Consider the following 19,610-nt stretch of genomic DNA (forward strand, 5'->3'; position numbering starts at 1 on the left):
TCAGGGTAGTAATAAATGTTGTAAAATATAAAGCTGAATAAGGAGGTTTGTGCTAGAGTCTTGAATACAAGGGTTATAGAATCATAAGATCGTAGAATTTAGGCCCAGAAGGAACTTTAGAGATCATCTAGCCCAGGGATGTCAAGTGAGGCCTAATGTGTCTGACAACAGTCCTGAGTGTGGCCCAAACCAAACTAAAATGTAATTTGGAAATACGTAATAAAAATTTCAAAGTACAATAGAACATAATGTTACCATGTAGTTTTCTAAGTCAATAGGCCATGGGAATGCTTCTGTGCATTAGTGGCCCTGTTTATATTTGACTTATACACCACCACTCTAGCTTGCCCCCTCATTTTACAGATGAGGAAATTGAAGTGCAGAGAGATGAAGTAATTTGACCAAAATCATACAATTAGTAAGTAGAAGAGCTGACATTCAACCTAGATCTTCTCACTCCCTATCCTATGCTATTTTAAGCAATCAAACTTTATTTCATGGACTTCGGTGCAACACTGAATGGGAATGTAAAAATGTAGAGGATAAAAAGGAATTGGGAAAAAAGTTGGAGCAAAATAGAGGAAAATTAAGCCTTTCCTAATATAAAACTTACATGTTGAAACTAATTTGGTAGATACATAAAACTGATTTATCACTGCCACACAGAGAGGTCCCAAGTCCATATATCTAGGCCAGATTCCTCTAAATACTACTGTCCCATGTAGTCAACTGACACCTAGACATCTTCAATTAGATGTACTATGGACATTTCAAACTCAACAAGCCCAAAATGAAGCTCATCTTCTTCCCTAAACCCACTTCTGCTCCCCATTTCTTTTTTTTTTTTTTTTTGCTTTTTGGAGGGCAGTTGGGGTTAAGTGACTTGCCCAGGGTCACAGGGGGTAGTTTTTGTGTTAAGTGTCTGAGGCCGGATTGGAACTCAGGTCCTCCTGACTCCAGGGCCAGTGCTCTATTCACTGTACCACCTAGCTGCCCCTCACTCCTCATTTCTTTATCTCTTCTTCTTTGCTTGGGAGAAAGAATAAAGTTTCCGTACACTTTTTCCTCTATTGCTTCTCCTTCCACTTGCTTATAACCTGGCTTTTGAGCCTATTATTCAACAAAATCTGTCTTCTCCAAGATTACTAATAATCCCTTAATTGCTAAATCCAATTGGTTTTTCTCAGTCCTCATCCTTCTTGACACCACTGAAGTATTTCTACTGTTCTCCCTCCTCTTTGTAGGATTATAGATTTAGAGCTGAAAACGAACCTTTGAGATTATCCAGCCTGACCTCTCATTTTGCAGATGAGGAAACTGAGTCTGAGAGAGGCAAAGTAATTTGACCAAGAGCAAAGAACAGCAAATAGTAAATCTAGGATTTGAATCCAGGTTTTTTGCCTTCAGACCAAGTTCTCTTTCCATTACACCAACCAATACACTTCATATTATTTTCCCTGTTCTCAGTTCTTTTGTTTTTGTTTTTGTTTTTGGAGGGGGTAAGGCAGGGCAATTGGGATTAAGTGACTTGCCCAAGGTCACACAGCTAGTAACTGTTAAGTGTCTAAGGCCAGATTTGAACTCAGGTCATCCAAACTCTAGGGCTGGTGCTCTATTTACTGTACCACCACCTAGTCACCCCTCTCAGTGCTTTTTAACTCACAGAATCAGCAGTAACAAGATTTGTAGTCCAATGTAGACCACTAGAGCTCAAAGTTCTTTCTCAGTACTAAAACTCATCATTTCTCTTTCTTTGTACCTTTGACCCAAAGGAAAAAGTTCTAAAAAGGATGGGCCTGAATTTGGAATTTGAATGGACTATTTCCCACTAGGAAAGTGCTTTGCTTTATTCACTGAATGAAGCCAGACTTGACCATCTTAAACTCTATGTCTTCTTTCTCACATCTCTTAGGAATGAGAAGACTTAGGTATTGAGAACATCTAAGTCTTCTCATCCTAGGATATACACTATATATACACATACACATATATATGTATATATATATACATATATAATATTTTATATATGGAGAACACAAGTCTTCTAATTCCTGTATATAAATATGAATATAGAATATACTATATGATATAAGGTATCACATATATAAGAATTAGAAGACATATGTTATCCATATTTATGTACGTATCTGTATTAAGCAAAAATAATTTGAAATCAGAATCTGAGATTCCTTGACAAGTATCATTGAATTACTAAGACTGTAACTTTGGACCTTCTAGTCTCATAGTCCTAGAAACACTGGAGTTCAATAAACAGATTGATGAGAAAGGATTTGAGAGAGAATATTTTTTAAAATCTGTTGTAGACAGTATATACTGCACTGGGGATGCAGAGATTAAAAAAAAAACAAACAAACCATAGTACTTGTCCTCAAGAATCTTACAGTATAATGGGGGGGGGGATATGGCATATATGTGTGTATGCACATATATATGTGTATATATGTACATGCATATACACATACTTATTTATTAGTATGATACAAGGTAGAAGATAAGGACAAAAGAGAGTCAGACAAATTGCTGTAGGAATTTTAAAAAAATTTATTATAAACTTAAAGATAGTAGGGAGGAGTCTGTTCTTTGAGTCAGGAAGACTTAGGTCTAGTACTACCAAGAAAAACAAGTGGTTTCATCCTGGATTGTCAATCCAGGCCTTTCGAAATTTCTATCACATTTGGTTCTGTCTTCCTTCCTTTTTTTTCTCCTATTCTTATTAACTGTGCCCTGCACCTTCTGCAACACACTTTATGACAGGGGATACAATATATTAATCATTTCAGTCCTACTGCTTTAGCTCTGGACATCCTTGCTTTCCTCTACTAGCATCAGCTTCATTACAGAAAGCTCAGAATTAAGAATGCCTCAAAGGACCTAGTTTTATCAATGGACAGAGAGAATTTTTTATCTATTAGGCAAATATAATAAAGATAGTCATATGGAAATTTTTATTTAAAAGGAAAACTATAATTTTTTTTTTGCAATACATGCATTTGAACCTATAGGAAAAAAGTATAGTAAATTATACTAAAATTATTATTTAAATTTTCAGTCAATTGTATGTTGGATTCTTCTAATGTTAATAAAACTGGAAGCAAAGACAACAGAGGAAAACCCAGTAGAGATGTTTTAGAATCATTCATTCTAAATTCCTGCCTTTGCTATGCATATCTCTCAGAAGCAAACTTTTTGACTTTCCTATTAGCATTCTGTGGATAGATGATTTTCCTGCACTTGTGTATCATTCTGCTTTTCTCATTTTGCAGGTGAGGCATCATAATAATATTACATTGTCTTAATATGTCATAATTAAATCAGCTATTCTCCAATTATTAGAAATACTGAGTTTTTCTCCCCTCTAGATTAAGAATATTACACATAGAACAGCTATGACTATTTTTGCACATATATATACACACACACAACACATATATATGTATACACACATACATACACATTTGTGTATATGTGTATAAATAATCTGTCAGTTTAGTAAAAAGTGTGATCAATTTTGTGAATCTAGATACATATTGCCAAATTACTCTCCAAAACCTTCCCACCAGTTTGTAGTCTCACTAACAATACCTTATTAGAGTGCCTCCCTTCCCTAAGCCTCAACAACATTGAATTTAGAAGATAAGTTCCTTGAGGGCAAGGAGTATTTCATTTTTATCCCTGCATTTTCAGTAATTAGTATAGTGCCTGATGCATAACATTAACAGAATAAATGGCTGTTTATCGCTTGATTCTAGTGGGTGCAAAGTCCTACCTTAAGTTTAACATGATTTGCATTATTCTGGTTATTAGCTAAATTGAGAGTCTTTTTGCTGTAGTTATTATTAGTTTGATATTATCTATTTACCCTTTGCAAATTATCTGTTCATTCTCTTTGACCTTTGCTTTATACTGAAGTGGAATGGGAAGATGAGAACAATTTGTTCCAATGACCACGAAGGAGACTGAAGCAGGTGCTGTGTAGTGCCTAGAACTTGGTCAGACATCAAAGACACCTAGGTCATTCGCTGCATCCCAGGCTATCGCTAGTTGTCTTGATTTTTGTCTTGCTGCTGGGTCACTGGACTCTGATGACTTAAGAAGAGAGAATGAAGCTGACAATTTTGCTCAACTCTTCCTTATTTAAATCCAATTCTCAGGCAAGTCAAGACTCACTCATACTGTCAGTGATCCCCTTCAAAAATGAAGAACCAAGACAACAGCAATAGTGGAGTATACACTGGGACTCTTATAGCTCTAGGACATTTTGAGAAAGAAGAGATCATTAAGCTGAATTGATCAGAGAAGGATACCTAGAGGAGGTGGCCCTGAGCTAGGCCTTGAAAGAAAAAAAATTCAGCAGGTGGGGATGAGGAAGTGCAATCTATTCTGATAAAGTGAGGCAGGAGAGGAATGGATTAGATTGAGCACCAACTAGTAATTAAGTTTAGTTGGAACATAGAATACTGGAAGAGAAATTGTGTGAAAGAAGATAGATGAGATTACTGTGTGGACATGGAAAAGACAAAATTTGTAAATTCTTAATATGCAATGACAGACTAAACTAAAAGTAGTTTTCTCATATATGCTTAAAGAAAAGTGCAAATGAGATCAAAGTTTTGTTCAGGACCGGTCCTAGCAAAAATCCTGATTTGTGGCTAGCTAGTTCTTTCCCACTTTCACCACAGGATGCTCTAACCACTTGCTTCACTCTCAGAGTCTAAAGTATGGAGATGATTAATGTAAATCCATGATTTTTATTGGATTAAATTAATACAAACCAACAAGAAAGAAAACACAAGCAATACAGGAGGTAATGGACAGTACAGTTAACTCTTCTGTGTTTTGGTAGGGTTGGGAGAAGGGAAGACCGAAGAGGATTCTTGTACAGTCTGCAATTCTACCCTGAAATAAAAGAGAAAGGAGAGGGATGCCTCGGACTCAGTTTCCCCATCAGTAAAAAAAGAGTAAGAATATTTATGCAGCCTACTTCATAGCACTGTCATAGGAAAAGGCTTTATAAACATTAAAATACCATGTAAATATAAGTTATTGTTTTGGTGGTGATTGTTATTATCAAGAGTCATGGGGTTACAGAGGAAAGGATTCTGACAGTGGAATCAGGAGTATATATCCTGGCTCCAACACTTAGCTGTGGGACTATGGGCAAATTATTTAACCTTAGTTTCTCCATTCATAACATGGGAATAATAATATTCAGACCACCTACCTTGTAGCTTTGTTTGGAAGAAAGCTCTTAATGAACCTTCAGGCAACAGAAATGCCAATTATTATTACTACTAATACTGCAGAAGGGGAAAGGACCCCCTACGTAGTTCCAGAGACTGCAAAACGGCTGGAGGAGGGAGAGAAGGGAAACAGGAAATAAATTTTGGGAGTTGCCAACTTATCGCTCTGTAATTCTATGATCCTCACATAGGCATATATGCAAAGTAGACACAACTGCGTATGCAACACACTCCCCAGAGGGAAAGGAGATGTGCAAGCCAAGGTTTGCTATCCTTTCCGGAGATTTGGCATTGTGCTCTTTGGCACAGCTAGAGGTTGCAGGACTGGAGAGGGGATGGGGTGAGGTCACAAGCCCAGAGCCAACGATGAGTTATTTCCCCGCGGCGTAGGTTAACCACACTTTTTGTGGTGAGATTCTGTCACACTCTCAGCCCCAAGCCTGTCTCCAACTGAGTCCCGCTGTGTAGAGGTAGGAGCAAATCTTGAATTTCAAGCCAGCAGGGTGGGATCTAGGCCACAGACTCAGGAAGAGCTGAGATGGTGGGGAAAAGAAGGCAAAGAACTCCTCCCCTCCCCCTGTCCACACCATATCCAGGCCCACTCCTCGGGCTGCCTTTCGCTGAGTACCGGGCATTGCTCCTTGGGGTGGGGGTGGGGGATGGGCTGTGGGTGCTGGACAGGACTAGGACAAGATGGCTCTAGTCACAACCTTTCCCTGCAGAGCTTCTCAGGCATTGCGCTCGTCTTAGGCTCCGGTGCCCCAGTCCCTCAGGTCATCAGCAGTGACAAGCTCAATGAACCCACTGAGCACTGCAGGAAGCGACAGTCAGGTCACTCTGGTACCTGGGAATGGAAGCACCGGACGCACCACTATTCTAATCAGAGACTAGGACTAAGGAGTGTGGCTGGGTGGGATAGACGTCTTTAAGGATCAGCAATTCTACTAAGGTGTTCATGCATCTTAGTCCAACGTAAAGTAGACAAGCTGGGAAGAGGGCTTGGACTCTTACTACCACTCATTCTCCGGGGGGAAAGTTGTTTCCTCCTGCTCCCTGGACTAAAAAGCGAAGTTCCAAACTGAGCCAGTATCCTGCTTTCTTTTCCTTGATGGCTGCTTCCCGTCTGAGGTTGGAGTGACTAGCATCAGCCGGTGGAGGTGTCACATCTCCATCCCACACCCTTCACACTCAACGAGTCTGTGCGTCTCCTCTTAGCCCAAGAGAGGTCCAGCTTCACGCTGGAAGTCCCTAGCTATGTTTCCGTAGAGATACATACCCCGCCCTCCCCTGCAGTGAGAAACCCTCCCGCCCCCACCCAGTTTTTTGCCCACCCCCTCCCCCCCCCCCACCCCCCGTCTCCCGCGCATACTAACCCAGCTAGAGGTTCCGCGGTAGCTACCTCCGATGTTACCCCTCCAGCTTCAGCGTGATTACCCCTAGGGGGGATCTTGCCCTTCTTAAGACCCATCCCCTCCCTCCACGCACACCACGCATCTCTTTTTCCTACTCTTAACTCTGGGAAAGGATTGTGTAGCATAGGGACCTACACCTGTCAACCTCTGGTGTAGCTGGTGCTCTGCTTGTCGCCACTGAGTGGGTCAGCAAGCCAGGCACTTCCCCCTTACCCGTGACGTCTCTGCAGCGCGCTATAAAAGGCCCTGAGACGCCCAGCAGAGGCTCTGGCACCTCCAGAGCTGAGAAGGAAGGAGCGAAGGGGCATCCACGCCTGAGGGACCACGGGCGGCAGTGGCAGCAACTGCCGCTGTGCGACAGGACAGAATCAGGTGGTCTTTCTCCAACAGCTGGGGCACTGTGCTTCTGCTTCTGCCCCGGCTGACTCCAGATCGCCAGCCCGTGGCTCAGAACTTTTGGAGGTGGCACCATGCCCGGTGCCTCTGGGGCTCCCACAACATCCCTATTCCCCGCCAAAGACAGCGGTTGCTGGATTGCGGAGCTCCAAGAGCTGTGATTCGACTGAGTAATTGCTTTTGTTAATTTCTCTTTTAAAACCTAGAAAGGAAAGACAAACTCCCTGAGCTTGCTGAAGCTTGAAGAGAGGAGAATACCGGAGCTTCTTGGGTCAGACCAAGTTTTTACGGTCTGCAATCTCTCAGTCCCGGCTGTGTGCCCGGCTCTAGAGAAAAGGATTCTGACGGGAAAAACCGAACCTCCTGTTGCTTAGAGCTTTGCACTTCATTTATTCTGCATAGGACTCCGCTCCCTAGGGGCGTGAGTAGAGGGTTTAACCCCAGAAGAACGATGGATAATGTTCTGCAGAGTAATTCAGACCTTGCCCTCTCCCTAAATGTCTCCTCCAACAGTTCAGAACCCAACCAATTTGTGCAACCGGCCTGGCAGATCGTTCTCTGGGCAGCTGCCTACTCTGTTATTGTGGTGACCTCCGTGGTGGGCAATGTGGTGGTGATGTGGATCATCTTAGCCCACAAGAGGATGCGGACAGTGACCAACTACTTCCTAGTGAACTTGGCCTTCGCAGAAGCTTCCATGGCTGCCTTCAACACAGTAGTGAACTTCACCTATGCCATCCACAACGAGTGGTATTACGGACTTTTTTATTGCAAGTTTCACAACTTCTTCCCCATTGCTGCTGTCTTCGCCAGCATCTACTCCATGACTGCTGTAGCCTTCGATAGGTGAGCCTGACCTTCTTTGGACTTCCGGGGTTTGAGGAGAAAGGGAGTGATATTGTGTCATTGCAGGTGGTGGGTTTTGCAATGGGTGTGTATGGCCAACCGGCTGCTAAGTGAAGGGAAGGGATGGGGAGTACTGTTCTTTAGCACATGAATAGCTTTCCTCGCAATTCTGTTATTTTCCCCTTTCCCCTTTTACCTCCTCACTGTCTCCTCTTACCTTCTTTCTTCTCCCTTTCTTCTTTCTCTCCCTCTCTAGGTCTCTCCTTTTTCCAGTTCATCTGTCTCTTCTTCTCTTTCCTTTCCTTTCTCTAGACCCCCCCTTTTTTTCTTTTACTTTTTCCCTTTGTTTTTCCCTGTTCTGGGACATAGTATCTAGTGGCAAAAGCAATAGGTTTGAATTCAAAGGACTTGAGTTAATTTCTTCTTGTTATATGATTTTAGGCAAGGCCAAGTAACTCCCCTTCTCTCCCCATCCCTAGTTTCTTCATGTGTAAAATGAATAGGTTGGACTGGATGATGTCCAAGGTCCTTCTACCTCAGAATCAGATGATCGATAATATGCTTATATTCAAGGCCTGGTAGTGGCCCCCAGGTTGACAAATTTGGTCACCTCAGGTTACAACAGTCCAGCAGGTCTTCTTCTGTTGTTTTAAGTAAAATATTTTTTTTTTCCTAATCTGTTCTTCACTTTCTCCATCTGGGGGGAAAAGTTAGGGAATAAGTTCTTTTTTTCCCTTCAGCTCTGTAATCATATTTTTAAAATGAGTGTATCAAATTTGAATCCAAGATCCAGAAGGTACCTAGAGAGGTTATCCATTGTAGCCCATCCCTTGTAGGAGGCTTTCCTTAAACCAGGTAAGGCTAAGAGATGAAAATTGTTATTCCTAAGAGCTCTTTAAAGTTGGAGACTTAATGCTCTCTCTCAAAAATTTCTTGCAGACTCAATTTTTTTCATTTGTAAAATGTGGGATGTTGGCAAGAGCACCCCAAAGGGTTGGTGTGAAAATCAAAAGAGAAAATATTTGAAAAGCATTTTGGAAATGTTTTATATACATTTATAACACCCTTTAAGCCTTCTGTAAATTGAAGTACTTAATACATAAAGTAAGAATAATTATTTCAGCCTGTAAGTCCTTTATGTATTTATAGAGAAAAGACAATTATATAGAGAGTGAAGACTGGCTTCAAATTTCTGCTGATTTTATTTGCTTGGGCAGGTAAGTGACACAGTGGATAGAATGCCTGCCCTGGAGTCAGGAAGATTCATTTTCCTGAGTTCTTATCTGGCCACAGACACATATTAGCTATGTGACCCTGGGCAAGTCACTTCACCCTGTTTATCTCAGTTCCTCATCTGTAATGTCAAACCACTCTAGCATCTTTGCCAGGAAAACCCTAAATAGGGTCATGAAGAGCCAGAGACACAACTGAACAATAGCAATACTATTTGTTTGATGTTAGGCAAATAACTTTACCTTGCTTGGCCCCAGTTTTCACATCTGTAAAATGAATGGTTTGGACTAAATGATATCTCATCAGTTCTGCTATTCAAATTCTAAATTTCAGGGGGCTAGGTGGTACAGTGAGTAAAGTGCCAGCCCTGGAGTCAGGAGGACCCAAGTTCGGTTCCAGCCTCAGACACTTAACACCCACACAAAAAAACTAGCTGTGTAACCTTGGGCAAGTTACTTAACCCCAAGTGCCCTCCAAAAGGAAAAAAATATTCTAAATTTCTTTTTCTTCTAAAATCTCTCTAGCCTTTTCTCTAGTCTTTTGTGGAGTTGGTAGCATCTTGTGGGGGGGGGGGGCGGTACTTTCTAATAACAGAGCAGTCAGTGTCCACATGCATTTCTGAGGTAGGGATGGCTCAACAGGTTATGGCTTCAAAAACTGAAAAGAACAGGGCTGGTATGCAAACACTGTCCAGACAAGTCCTAGTGAGGATATCTCTGGGTGACATGGTTGAGACAGGACTTCTGAGAAACAGGAATCTTTGGAGAACGGGAGATGTGTGTGTGTGTGTGTGTGTGTGTGTGTGTGTGTGTGTGTGTGTGAGACAGACGGAGACAGAGACAGACAAAGAGACAGAGAGAGACAGAGAACAGGGACAGAGAGGATTAAGAAAGAGAAAGAGATAGAGACAGAGAAAGAGATTAGAGAGAAGTGATCAAAGACAAGGAGACAGACACTGAAAGAGACACTCTGCTTGCATGCTTGCTTATGTGTCTGTCTGAAGGAGTACTTCTGTATGTACATACTTGAGAACTTGTGTAAATTGTTCATCCAGAAGATTAAATTGCATTTCAAAGGGGACTTCAGAGGTATTTCTTTGGCTGCTTCCTCAAAGGAAAATAAAAAAGATTAATTAATTTAAAAGGGGTCTGGGATGGGGGGAGGGTAGGACAAAACAATCCATTTCATTTGCTTCCTACTACCCTATTTTATCCACACTGGATTTCCTGTGATTTGCATTTGCCTTGAGGTTTTCTGGAGGCATTTAAAGCCACAAATAGCTTTTTTGAATGTAGGGCTTATGCCTTTCTACATATGCTCCTGAATAGTTGTGTAGAAATTGAATTTTTGCCAAGCAAAATTTCATTTTAAATATCCTAGGGAAATTGCCTATTTAGTGGAATGTGATCATAGAATTTAGAACTGGGGGGAGCAAAGGAGAGAACAAATGTTCATTAAACTCTTATCCTTGTGCTAAGTGTTTTACAAATATTATCTCATTTGCTATTATGTCCCCCATTTTGTATTTGAGGAAATTGAGGCAGTGATTTGCCCAGTGTCACATAGCTAATTCCTGACTCCAGGCCCAGTGCTCTAGCCACTGTGCCACCTAGCTGCTTGTAGAAGGAACCTTAGGTACCATCTAATTGAATCTTTCCCACTCGAATTTGACAGAGTAGGAAACTGAGTTCTACAAAAGGGGAATGATTTGCCCAAGGTCATACAGATAATAAGTATACAACTGGGATTAAACCCAGGTTCCCTGACTCTAAATCTAGTCCTCTTTCCATACACAGCCTGTGTTTATATATCTCTATATATCTGTCTCTTTCTGCCTTAAGGTTCATAAAAATTTTCCTTAAAATAAACCTATGACTGTAAATAGAGAAGGCATTATCTTCAAATTTTTGAATGGGGGAACTGAGGCCCAGAAAGGCTACATAATTTGAGCCAGGTGACATCTATCCAGTGCCAGAACTGGAGCTTGAATCAAAACCCTTGCCCTAACACCAGCATTCTTCCCACTACACTGTTCTGAAGTTTAAAGAATTGTTTTTTTTTTTTTTTGTAAAATGAAAAATCACCACTTCCACCCCAATTTATCTTTTGTGTCAATCTGGATTTTATGTATTAACATATTAAAATATACTTCTTATTATTTGCATATATTTACATCTCTTTAAAGTGAAGCACATTGACTTCTTGGGGTTAAGTCCAGGCTCCTTTAAAGAATGCAAAGATCTATATTCCAAATGCTAGATATGCTTTGTTATTTAATGCCGCCTCAGCATTTTATATTATGCATATTAGTTAATAGGGCTTTTTTGGTCACCAAATCAGAAAAGGGACTATATATTACTGATTCTATTCTCATAACTTATCCATGCTCTGCTGAGAGTTCTGTCTCCTGAGAATGGAAATATATCCATTGTATTGTGGAATGGGTGTTAAGACACCAATCTATTGTTTTAACTGGGGGAGGTGGGGGTGAGAACTGTGACTGATTGATATGCTCAATGCCCCTTTTCCCCCAGACTTCAAATGTAGCATTTTAGAAGGGAGAAAGAGTAAAAAGGTACAAATGAATGGGTCAGGGAATCTTGATCACAAGGTACCTGATTCCTGGGTTATAGGGACCTGAGACCTGGGTCTCTACATCTGCCCCTTATTTTTTAATAGGCAAATTATAGAAAACCTCCTTAAAGGGCTTTAGTGCCCTTTCAGTCAAGCCATAGAATTATAGATTATTATAGTTGGAAGGGAAATTTAAAAGGCATCTACTTTGCCTCCCTTCATTTTAAAGCAGAGGAAACTGAGGCCCCAGAGAAGACAAAACTTGGGACCTGTCCAAGGTCATACAGGGACTAAAAGAACAAACACTAGAACTCAGGCATTGGGACTATCATCTCAATGTTCTTTTCGCTAAGCCACTCAATCAATTGTTTTTTAAGGCTAAAGGAATTCATGATGAGTGATTTACAATTTTTCAATAAGAGCATGGTTTTGCTTCTAGTATCCTGCTGTATGACTGTGGGCAAGTCACTTAAATTTTCTGTTTCTTTACATGTAAAAGGTGGTGGGGGAGGGACACAATACTTTCAGTGCTTATTTCACAAGGTGATTTGAAGGAAGTGCATTGTTAGCCTAGCAGCTCTATAGAAATTTGAACTGTTATTATCTGTAGGTCTTCCATTTTTATCTGTGTGTGTGTGTGTGTGTTGGAGGGGAGTCTATTAAAGTTTTCCTCTGATTCCTGTTGATGGATTGCAGATGACCCTGAGATACTGAAGGCTTTTCCAGTGGAGTACAGACTGGTAGGTTTTGAGTACATGTCTAATGATGAATTGTTTATCTCTCATTCAAAGACCAGCCCAAATAAGCCCAGAGAGGTTCGTCACTAACTTGTTGGCTAGCGAGTATTTCTCCAACCCATTTTATAGGTGAGGAAACTGAGGCAAACAAGCAACTTGCCCAGGACAACTAGTAAGTGTCTGAGGCCAGATTTGAATTCAGGAAGACTAGCCTCCCTGACTCTAGGAACTGGCACTCTATCTACCATGCCACCTAGCTGCCATGAACTCAGAGTTAGGAGATCTCAGTTAAACTCCTCATCTCTCATATTGTTATGACATACACAAAGTCATGTTGCTTTTGGCTACTCAGTCTATCATTCTGTTAAGATTTTTTTTAAACTTGGGAATATATAAAAGACTTTTGGATATGGAATAAAAAAATCTGGGAGTGAATGCTCACTTGGCAACTTCCTTGTTGTATAATCCTGAGCTACTTCCTTTCGCTGGGTCTGTTTGCTCAACTGTAAAATGAAGTGGGTAGCCTCTAAGGGCCCTTTCAGCTCTAACTCCTAGGGAGCATATTCTAAAACTGACTGATGGAATTATAGGTTTTTGTAGAATTTAAGTTAAAGCTGAGGCAGTCCAATCTGCTTGATCTATCTCAACTTCCTCTCCATTTTGAATTGTTGAGGGTCAGCTTTTCCAGTTATTTAAAACTGCCTTCTTAAAGAGGCAGGCCCCATTCCCAGTCTAGAACATTGTGATTAAAATGTCAAAAGAAGAGTAATTCTGAAGCACCGCACACCTGTCCTGAAAGCAATGTTAGCTCAAGAGGACCATATTTCTTTCTACTGTTGATTTGGAAAAACAGCTTGGATTCCAAAGGAACTTGTCTTAATTTCAAAAGAGTTTTATGTTCAGGACAGTAGGAATTCATATACAGTGTTGATTTTTGCCAGAAGATGCTCAAGTAGAGTAGCCAACAGACAGAATTTGAAACTGCTAGTATATAATCCAGCTACATATTCCATTGAACAGAGGGATGAGCTCAGAGCTTGTTGTTGCTGTTCAGTCATTTCAGTCATGTTTGATTTTGTGATCCTGCTTGGGGTTTTCTTAGCAAAAGTAGTGGAGTAGTTAGTCATTTCCTTCTCCAGCTCATTTTACAGGTGAGGAAACTGAGGCAGACAAGCAACTTGCCCAGGGTTACACAGCTAGCAAGTGTCTGAGGCCAGATTTGAATTCAGGAAGACTAGCCTTTCTGACTCTAGGCACTGGCACTCTATCCACCGTGTCACCTAGCTGCCATGAGCTCAGAGTTAGGAAATCTCCTGATCTCTCATATTGTTATGGCATACACAAAGCCATGTTGCTTTTGGCTGCTCAGTCTATCATTCTATCAAAAAGTAGGGCCTCCTCTCTACCTGGAAAGATAAGTGGAAAGAGAACAAAGTCTGTTAAGTGCCTACTATGTTCCAGGCATTGTGCTAAGCACTTTACACATATTTCATTTGATCCTCACAACAACCCAGTGAGAGGGTGTTATTATGATTCTCATTTTGCTCTTGAGGAAAGTGGGCAGGCAGGGGTTAAGTGATTTAAATCATATAGCTAGTAAGTATCAGAGGCCATGTTTTAATTGAGGTCTTCCTCGTCTGGGGCCTAGAGCTTTACCCACTAAGAACATGAGGGATACTGAATTTAAGGATATATGTTTTTAACCTTCCAAGCCCCTCTACATAACAGTTAAATTGATAAACAAATACGTGAACCCCAAGTGGATTGAGATTAGTTTCAATGGCAAGGAATGGAGGGACCAATGGCAGTTTGTGAACTAACTTGTGAGATAGTGAGTTCTCCATCACTGGACGTCTTGAAGAAGGGGCTGAATGACCTCTTGTTGGGGAGTGTTGTAGAAGGGATGGCTCTTTCTGGTAAAGGTTGGATTGATGACCTTGAGGATTTCTCCACTCTAACTGAGATTCTGTCATTTTAATGAGGTTCCTGCATATTCCACAGTCTCCTTGCCCTTGACAAGCATGGGAGAGTGTTGTCTGCCTTTGGGATCATCAGGTTCAACACTCTCAATCTTAAAGAGAGGGACCCTGAAACTCAAAGACTTTTTCAAGGTCACACAGGTAGTAAGTAGCAGAGCAAGAATGTGAACTCAAGTCTTCTAGATGAAAATCCAGTTGCTTTTCATTGCATGTTGCATTTCACTTCCTGAGGGTAAGGAATGGTTTTCTTTTGGCCTTTCTGTCTCTTCAGGAAGGGCTGTTTTCTGTTTTATCTCTGTATCCCAGCACTTAGCACAGAGCTGGTGCATAGTAGGTACTTAAAAAATATTTATTGAGTTATTGATTGATTAATCCCCAGTGCCTAGTGTTGTGTCTCCATTGTTCACAGTAAACATCTGATAAATTATTATCGAATTTAATTGAACCACAGATTTTGATCTTTTTCCATTTACGAACCACTAGCATATAAACAAGCTATTTCAAATGCCAGGCAACAAATGGACTTGCTCCCTGGCCACCTTCCAATTGTTTTTCTGAAGACCTATAGAGATGGACATTTGAGGTAGACCTGGCTCTGGCATGTTTGCTTCCAAGCATGTCCACAAAGTGGAATGGGATCTAAAGAAGCCATTGAATGCAGGAGCACAAAGCTCATTTCTGAGTTCCTTTCCCAGATAGCAGCTTGTCTCTGTGAACATCTCTTTTTCTTTTATTTTCTACTGGCAAAATTGAAGTACAATAGCTACCAATTATTTATAGCAAACTTTAAGCCTGCTCTTCTCTGGGCAGTCCATGGTCAGACTAAGTAGATATCTGTGACATGCAGTATGTCTAATAACATACCAAAAAACCTTGTAAAGGAGTAAAAAAAATAAAGTTTCTAGGTAAGAAAAAACATAATGGGTCCTCTCTCATAAAGAGAGAGGATGGATGCATGCATGAATGCATGAACAAATTAATGACATGTGGGCGTGTATTATGTATGGTGTCTATGAAGTCATTACTTCACATTGTGGTTTTCGTGTTTTTGTTTTCTATTTAAGCGCTTTAGTGCTGTCCCATTTCAGATATTCATCACCTGTATGACCATGAACAAGTCATTCGGCTTCCCCAGGCCTCAGTTTCCAAGTATACAAAGGAGGAGGTTGGAATAGATGGCCCCTGGGGTCTCTTCCAGCTGCAGTTATATAATAACTTTATGATCCCACGTTTTCTATTCTATTTTAACAAACGGACCAAAGTTTATAGCTCCAAAAGAGCATCGTCCTTTGGCTATTGTAGAAATTTTAACAATTTTACCAGTGCTTATAATATTTTTGAAACTCAGTCCTTTCAAAATCACCTTCAAAGCTAGACACCCCTTAACAATGGGTGTCCCCTACTATCCTTCTAGTGTAGGAAGTATTTAAGAAAAGCAAGTTTCTTGGTTGAAAGTCTTATCCTGTTTTTGATGCAAAACAGTCACTTGGCTTGATCATGGTGACCCCACAAGCCAATATCTTTAAAAAGGGGAGATGTGAGAGCCTTGAATTTAAAATCAGATTACCTAGATTCAAATGTTGCCATTGTCTTTAATGACCTGTGTGACCTTAAACAAAAAACCACCAGTTTGCTCATCTTTAGAATGGTGTAACTGGATTATAGGACGACTGAAGTCCCTTGTAGTTCCCCAGTTCTGTGGTCCTGCTTCCCTTGGATACATAGGGTCACTTTCTTCTGCACATCCAAGCTCAGGATTGCTGGTACCCCTGAAGATTTCTAGATGATAGATTTCTTTGCTATAGACATCAGCTACCCTGCAGTGGAAAAATGTAGGTTTCTTCCCTATCCCATGTTCCTTGGCTTTCAAACTCTCTTGGTTTCCAAACAAACCCTCTTCTAGTGTTTTAAAGACACTCATGGGAGAAACGCTCAAGGAGGGAGGACATAGTAATAAATAAAGACTACAAATAAGAGTTCCTATGGGGGAAATAAATTCTGGCTGTGCCCAGCAGCTACAGAGTACTTTGTTGTTCAGTTGTTTCAGTTCTGACTGACTCTTTGTGATCCCATTTGGGGTTTTCTTGGCAGAGATACTGGGGTGGTTTGCCATTTCCTTCCCCTTCACATTTTACAGATGAAGAAACTGAGGCAAACAGGGTGAAGTGACTTGTCCAGGGTCTCATAGATAGTGTCTGAGGCTGGATTTGAATTTAGGAAAAGGAGTGTTCCTCATTCCAAGCCCAGTGTTCTATGAGCTCTCCCATTTCAGATATTTGCCACTTGTACGACCCTGAACAAGTTATTCAGCTTCCCCAGGCCTCTGTTTCCAAGTATACAAAGGAGGGGGTTGGAATAGATGGCCCTGAGGGTCTCTTCCAGCTGCAGTTGTATAACTTGATGATCCCATGACCCTCTCCTGCCAGTCTGGTTTCATCATACTGCTTCTAGTCCCGGGCTTTCCTCTCAGACCAGGGTTCTGCTGTGGCTGTGACACTGGTGCACCCCCTGGTGGTCAATCTCTAGCTCTTTTCTCATTGGCCAAGATGAGCTTACTAACCAGAGATTCTCCACCCCCCCCCCTTTTTTTTCAACCTGAGCTCTCCCTCTATTGTCTCGAAATGCTTGGAAATGGCTGGTTCATGAATTTTTAGGTTTCCAGTACCAGCAAACTAAAAGACAACAGTCTCACAACAACAACAACAACTAACCCACCCCAACTCTCAGTGTTTTGGATATACTGTATATGATATCTCTGGGTCGCACAGCAGTGCCTGCACAGTGGAGCTAGGAGGTACCTATTGTGAACACTGAGCTACCATAAAAGAACATTGTGTTGGGTGGGGAAGTCATGTAAGACAAATGATCATTTCATTGCAGTCTGCTGCCCCCACTTCATAGTGCATTATTCCTAACAAATTCTTTAATTCCTTGGCTTTGGAATTACAGCTCTAAATCCCTTTCCAGCCTCCCCACCTGGCCCCTTAGATTTAATATTCAAGTAAACTCTTTTCTGGCACTAGCTGATTTTTCTGATTCACTCTTTTAGCTCCATCACCATTAGGGATTAGAGATTTGAAAATATCAAATTCCTAACCTTCTTCATCCTCTTATCACACCATTGATAGGGTAAGGACCTATCATAGGACCTACACACACACACACACACACACACACACACACACACACACACACTTTATTCACCAAATTTGACTCTAAATGACTTTTGGCATTTTCCACAAATCAAATCAGTGACTCTTCTTCCACCATTGCCCCATTTAGGAGTTCATTTTCCTTATCTGTAAAATGAAAAGGCTAGCTATATGACTTCTAAGGTCACCTCCAGTTCTAACATTTTATAATTCTTTTCCACAAAATACACTCTTAAAGGTTGAGGATTTGATTCCATTGAAGATATTTTTAAGGTAAATTGAAAAGAAAAATTATTCTCTGAAAGGCTCTTAAGCTGTGGTGGTATCATTGAAATAATAGAAATAATAACAACTAATATTTACTTAGTGCTTTAAGGTTTTCCAAAGTACTTTACAAAGAGTATCTCATTTGATCTTTGTAAGAATATTGAGAGGTAGATATTATTATTATCCTTATTTTACAGATTGAGAAATTGAGGCTATTTAGACAACTTGCCCTGGATCACATAGCACTAAATGTCTGAGGCTGGATTTGAATTCAGATTTTTCTAACTCCATACCAAAAACATTGGAAGGCTCTTTCTCCCTCCAGGGGCCTACTTTGAAGGGACCAATACTCATTTGAATGGATGATTATGTGAAAAAGTCCTGGAAGTCTTAGTAAATCTATAAGAATAAGTTTTTAAAGAATTAATGGTATGGATAAGAACAGTGAAGGATAAGAAAGAACCTTATCTTCTCCTAGTCATATGCTATTGAATAGCATAAGAATAAGTCATGAAATTGCATCAGTTGGATACACTACAAATTTATATTACTTAATCTCAACAGAGCCCTCACTGCTGTATGACAATCCTGTTATTCTTCCTTAATTAAAAAAAAATAAATGTTTTGGTGTATTTCTTTTTTATATTACCCATATTTTCAAATTAATTCCTTCCCTATTTCCTAGAGAATCATCCTTTACAATAAAGAATAAGAAGGGAGGAGTTCAGCAAAACTGACATTGGAAGAAATCTGACATTAACTAAGGTGTTCTACCTCACCTCTGCAAAGAAATGAGGGAGATGCCTTCTCATATCTCTTTTCCCACTAGGTGGCCACTAAGGTGCCTCTTACATTCTGTGATTCAATTCCCTCCCATCTACTCTGGTAGCCTGAACTTTATTCACCTGCTACCCCCAACTTTAATTTTTTATCTGTCCTATCTTTAATATTTTTTCTATTTGCTAACTCCTTCCTTGCTGCCTTCAAACATGTTCTTGTCTGTCTATCTTTGCAAAAAGCAAACAAAATAAAACAACCTTTCACATGATTCTACCAGCCTTAAGAATTATAGAAGGAACCTCAGAAGCCACCTCATCCAACACACAAATGTCTTATGTCTCTTTCTTTTCATAGCCAAATTTCTAGCAAATGCCATCTACATTCATTACCTCCATTTTAAGTTTTCACATTTACTTCTTAATCCTTTACAATCTGGCTTCCAACCTCAGTATTTAACTTTTACCATTCTTTCCAAGATGATCAAAAGTCTCTCAATTGCTAAATTCATTGGCCTCTTTTCTGTCCCCATATTTCTCAACCTTATTGAAACATATTCCCCAAGGATACTCTTTTTTTTTCTTGGCTTTCATGACACTGGACTCTCTTTGTTTCCTTCCTATTTGTCTTACTGCTCCTACTTAATTTCCTTTGCAGGATCACTCCTTAACAATGGGTGTCCCCCAAAGCTCTATCCTGGGCCTACTTTTCTTTTTCTATGTTATTTATCCCATCATTGACCATGATTCAATTACTATCTCTATACAGATAACTACCATTGAATATATCCACTCTAGTCTTTTCCCTAAAATCCAAACCGATATCACCAATTGCCAACTAGATGTTCTATAAGGAACTTGAAATCAACGCATCCAAGACAGAATTAATTTTCTTACATTCTAAACTCTCTTCTTCTTCTTCTTCTTCTTCTTCTTCTTCTTCTTCTTCTTCTTCTTCTTCTTCTTCTTCTTCTTCT

At 40.4% G+C, this 19,610-nt stretch overlaps 1 protein-coding gene across 1 annotated transcript in view; it reads left to right on the forward strand.

Annotated features, from left to right (window-relative positions):
- The first annotated feature begins 7,520 nt into the window (after positions 1-7,520).
- Positions 7,521-19,610, forward strand: part of TACR1 (tachykinin receptor 1) — a 192,875-nt gene continuing 180,785 nt past the window's right edge. Inside the window, exon 1 of the mRNA XM_069075357.1 lies at positions 7,521-7,915. Within this exon, the coding sequence (XP_068931458.1) occupies positions 7,521-7,915 (395 nt within the window). The remainder of the gene's footprint in view (positions 7,916-19,610) is intronic.

Source organism: Petaurus breviceps, unplaced genomic scaffold (assembly GCF_028583685.1).
Source record: "Petaurus breviceps papuanus isolate PSGF00001 unplaced genomic scaffold, PetGlider_PUasm1.0 90919, whole genome shotgun sequence".
Classification (NCBI taxonomy): Eukaryota; Metazoa; Chordata; class Mammalia; order Diprotodontia; family Petauridae; genus Petaurus; species Petaurus breviceps.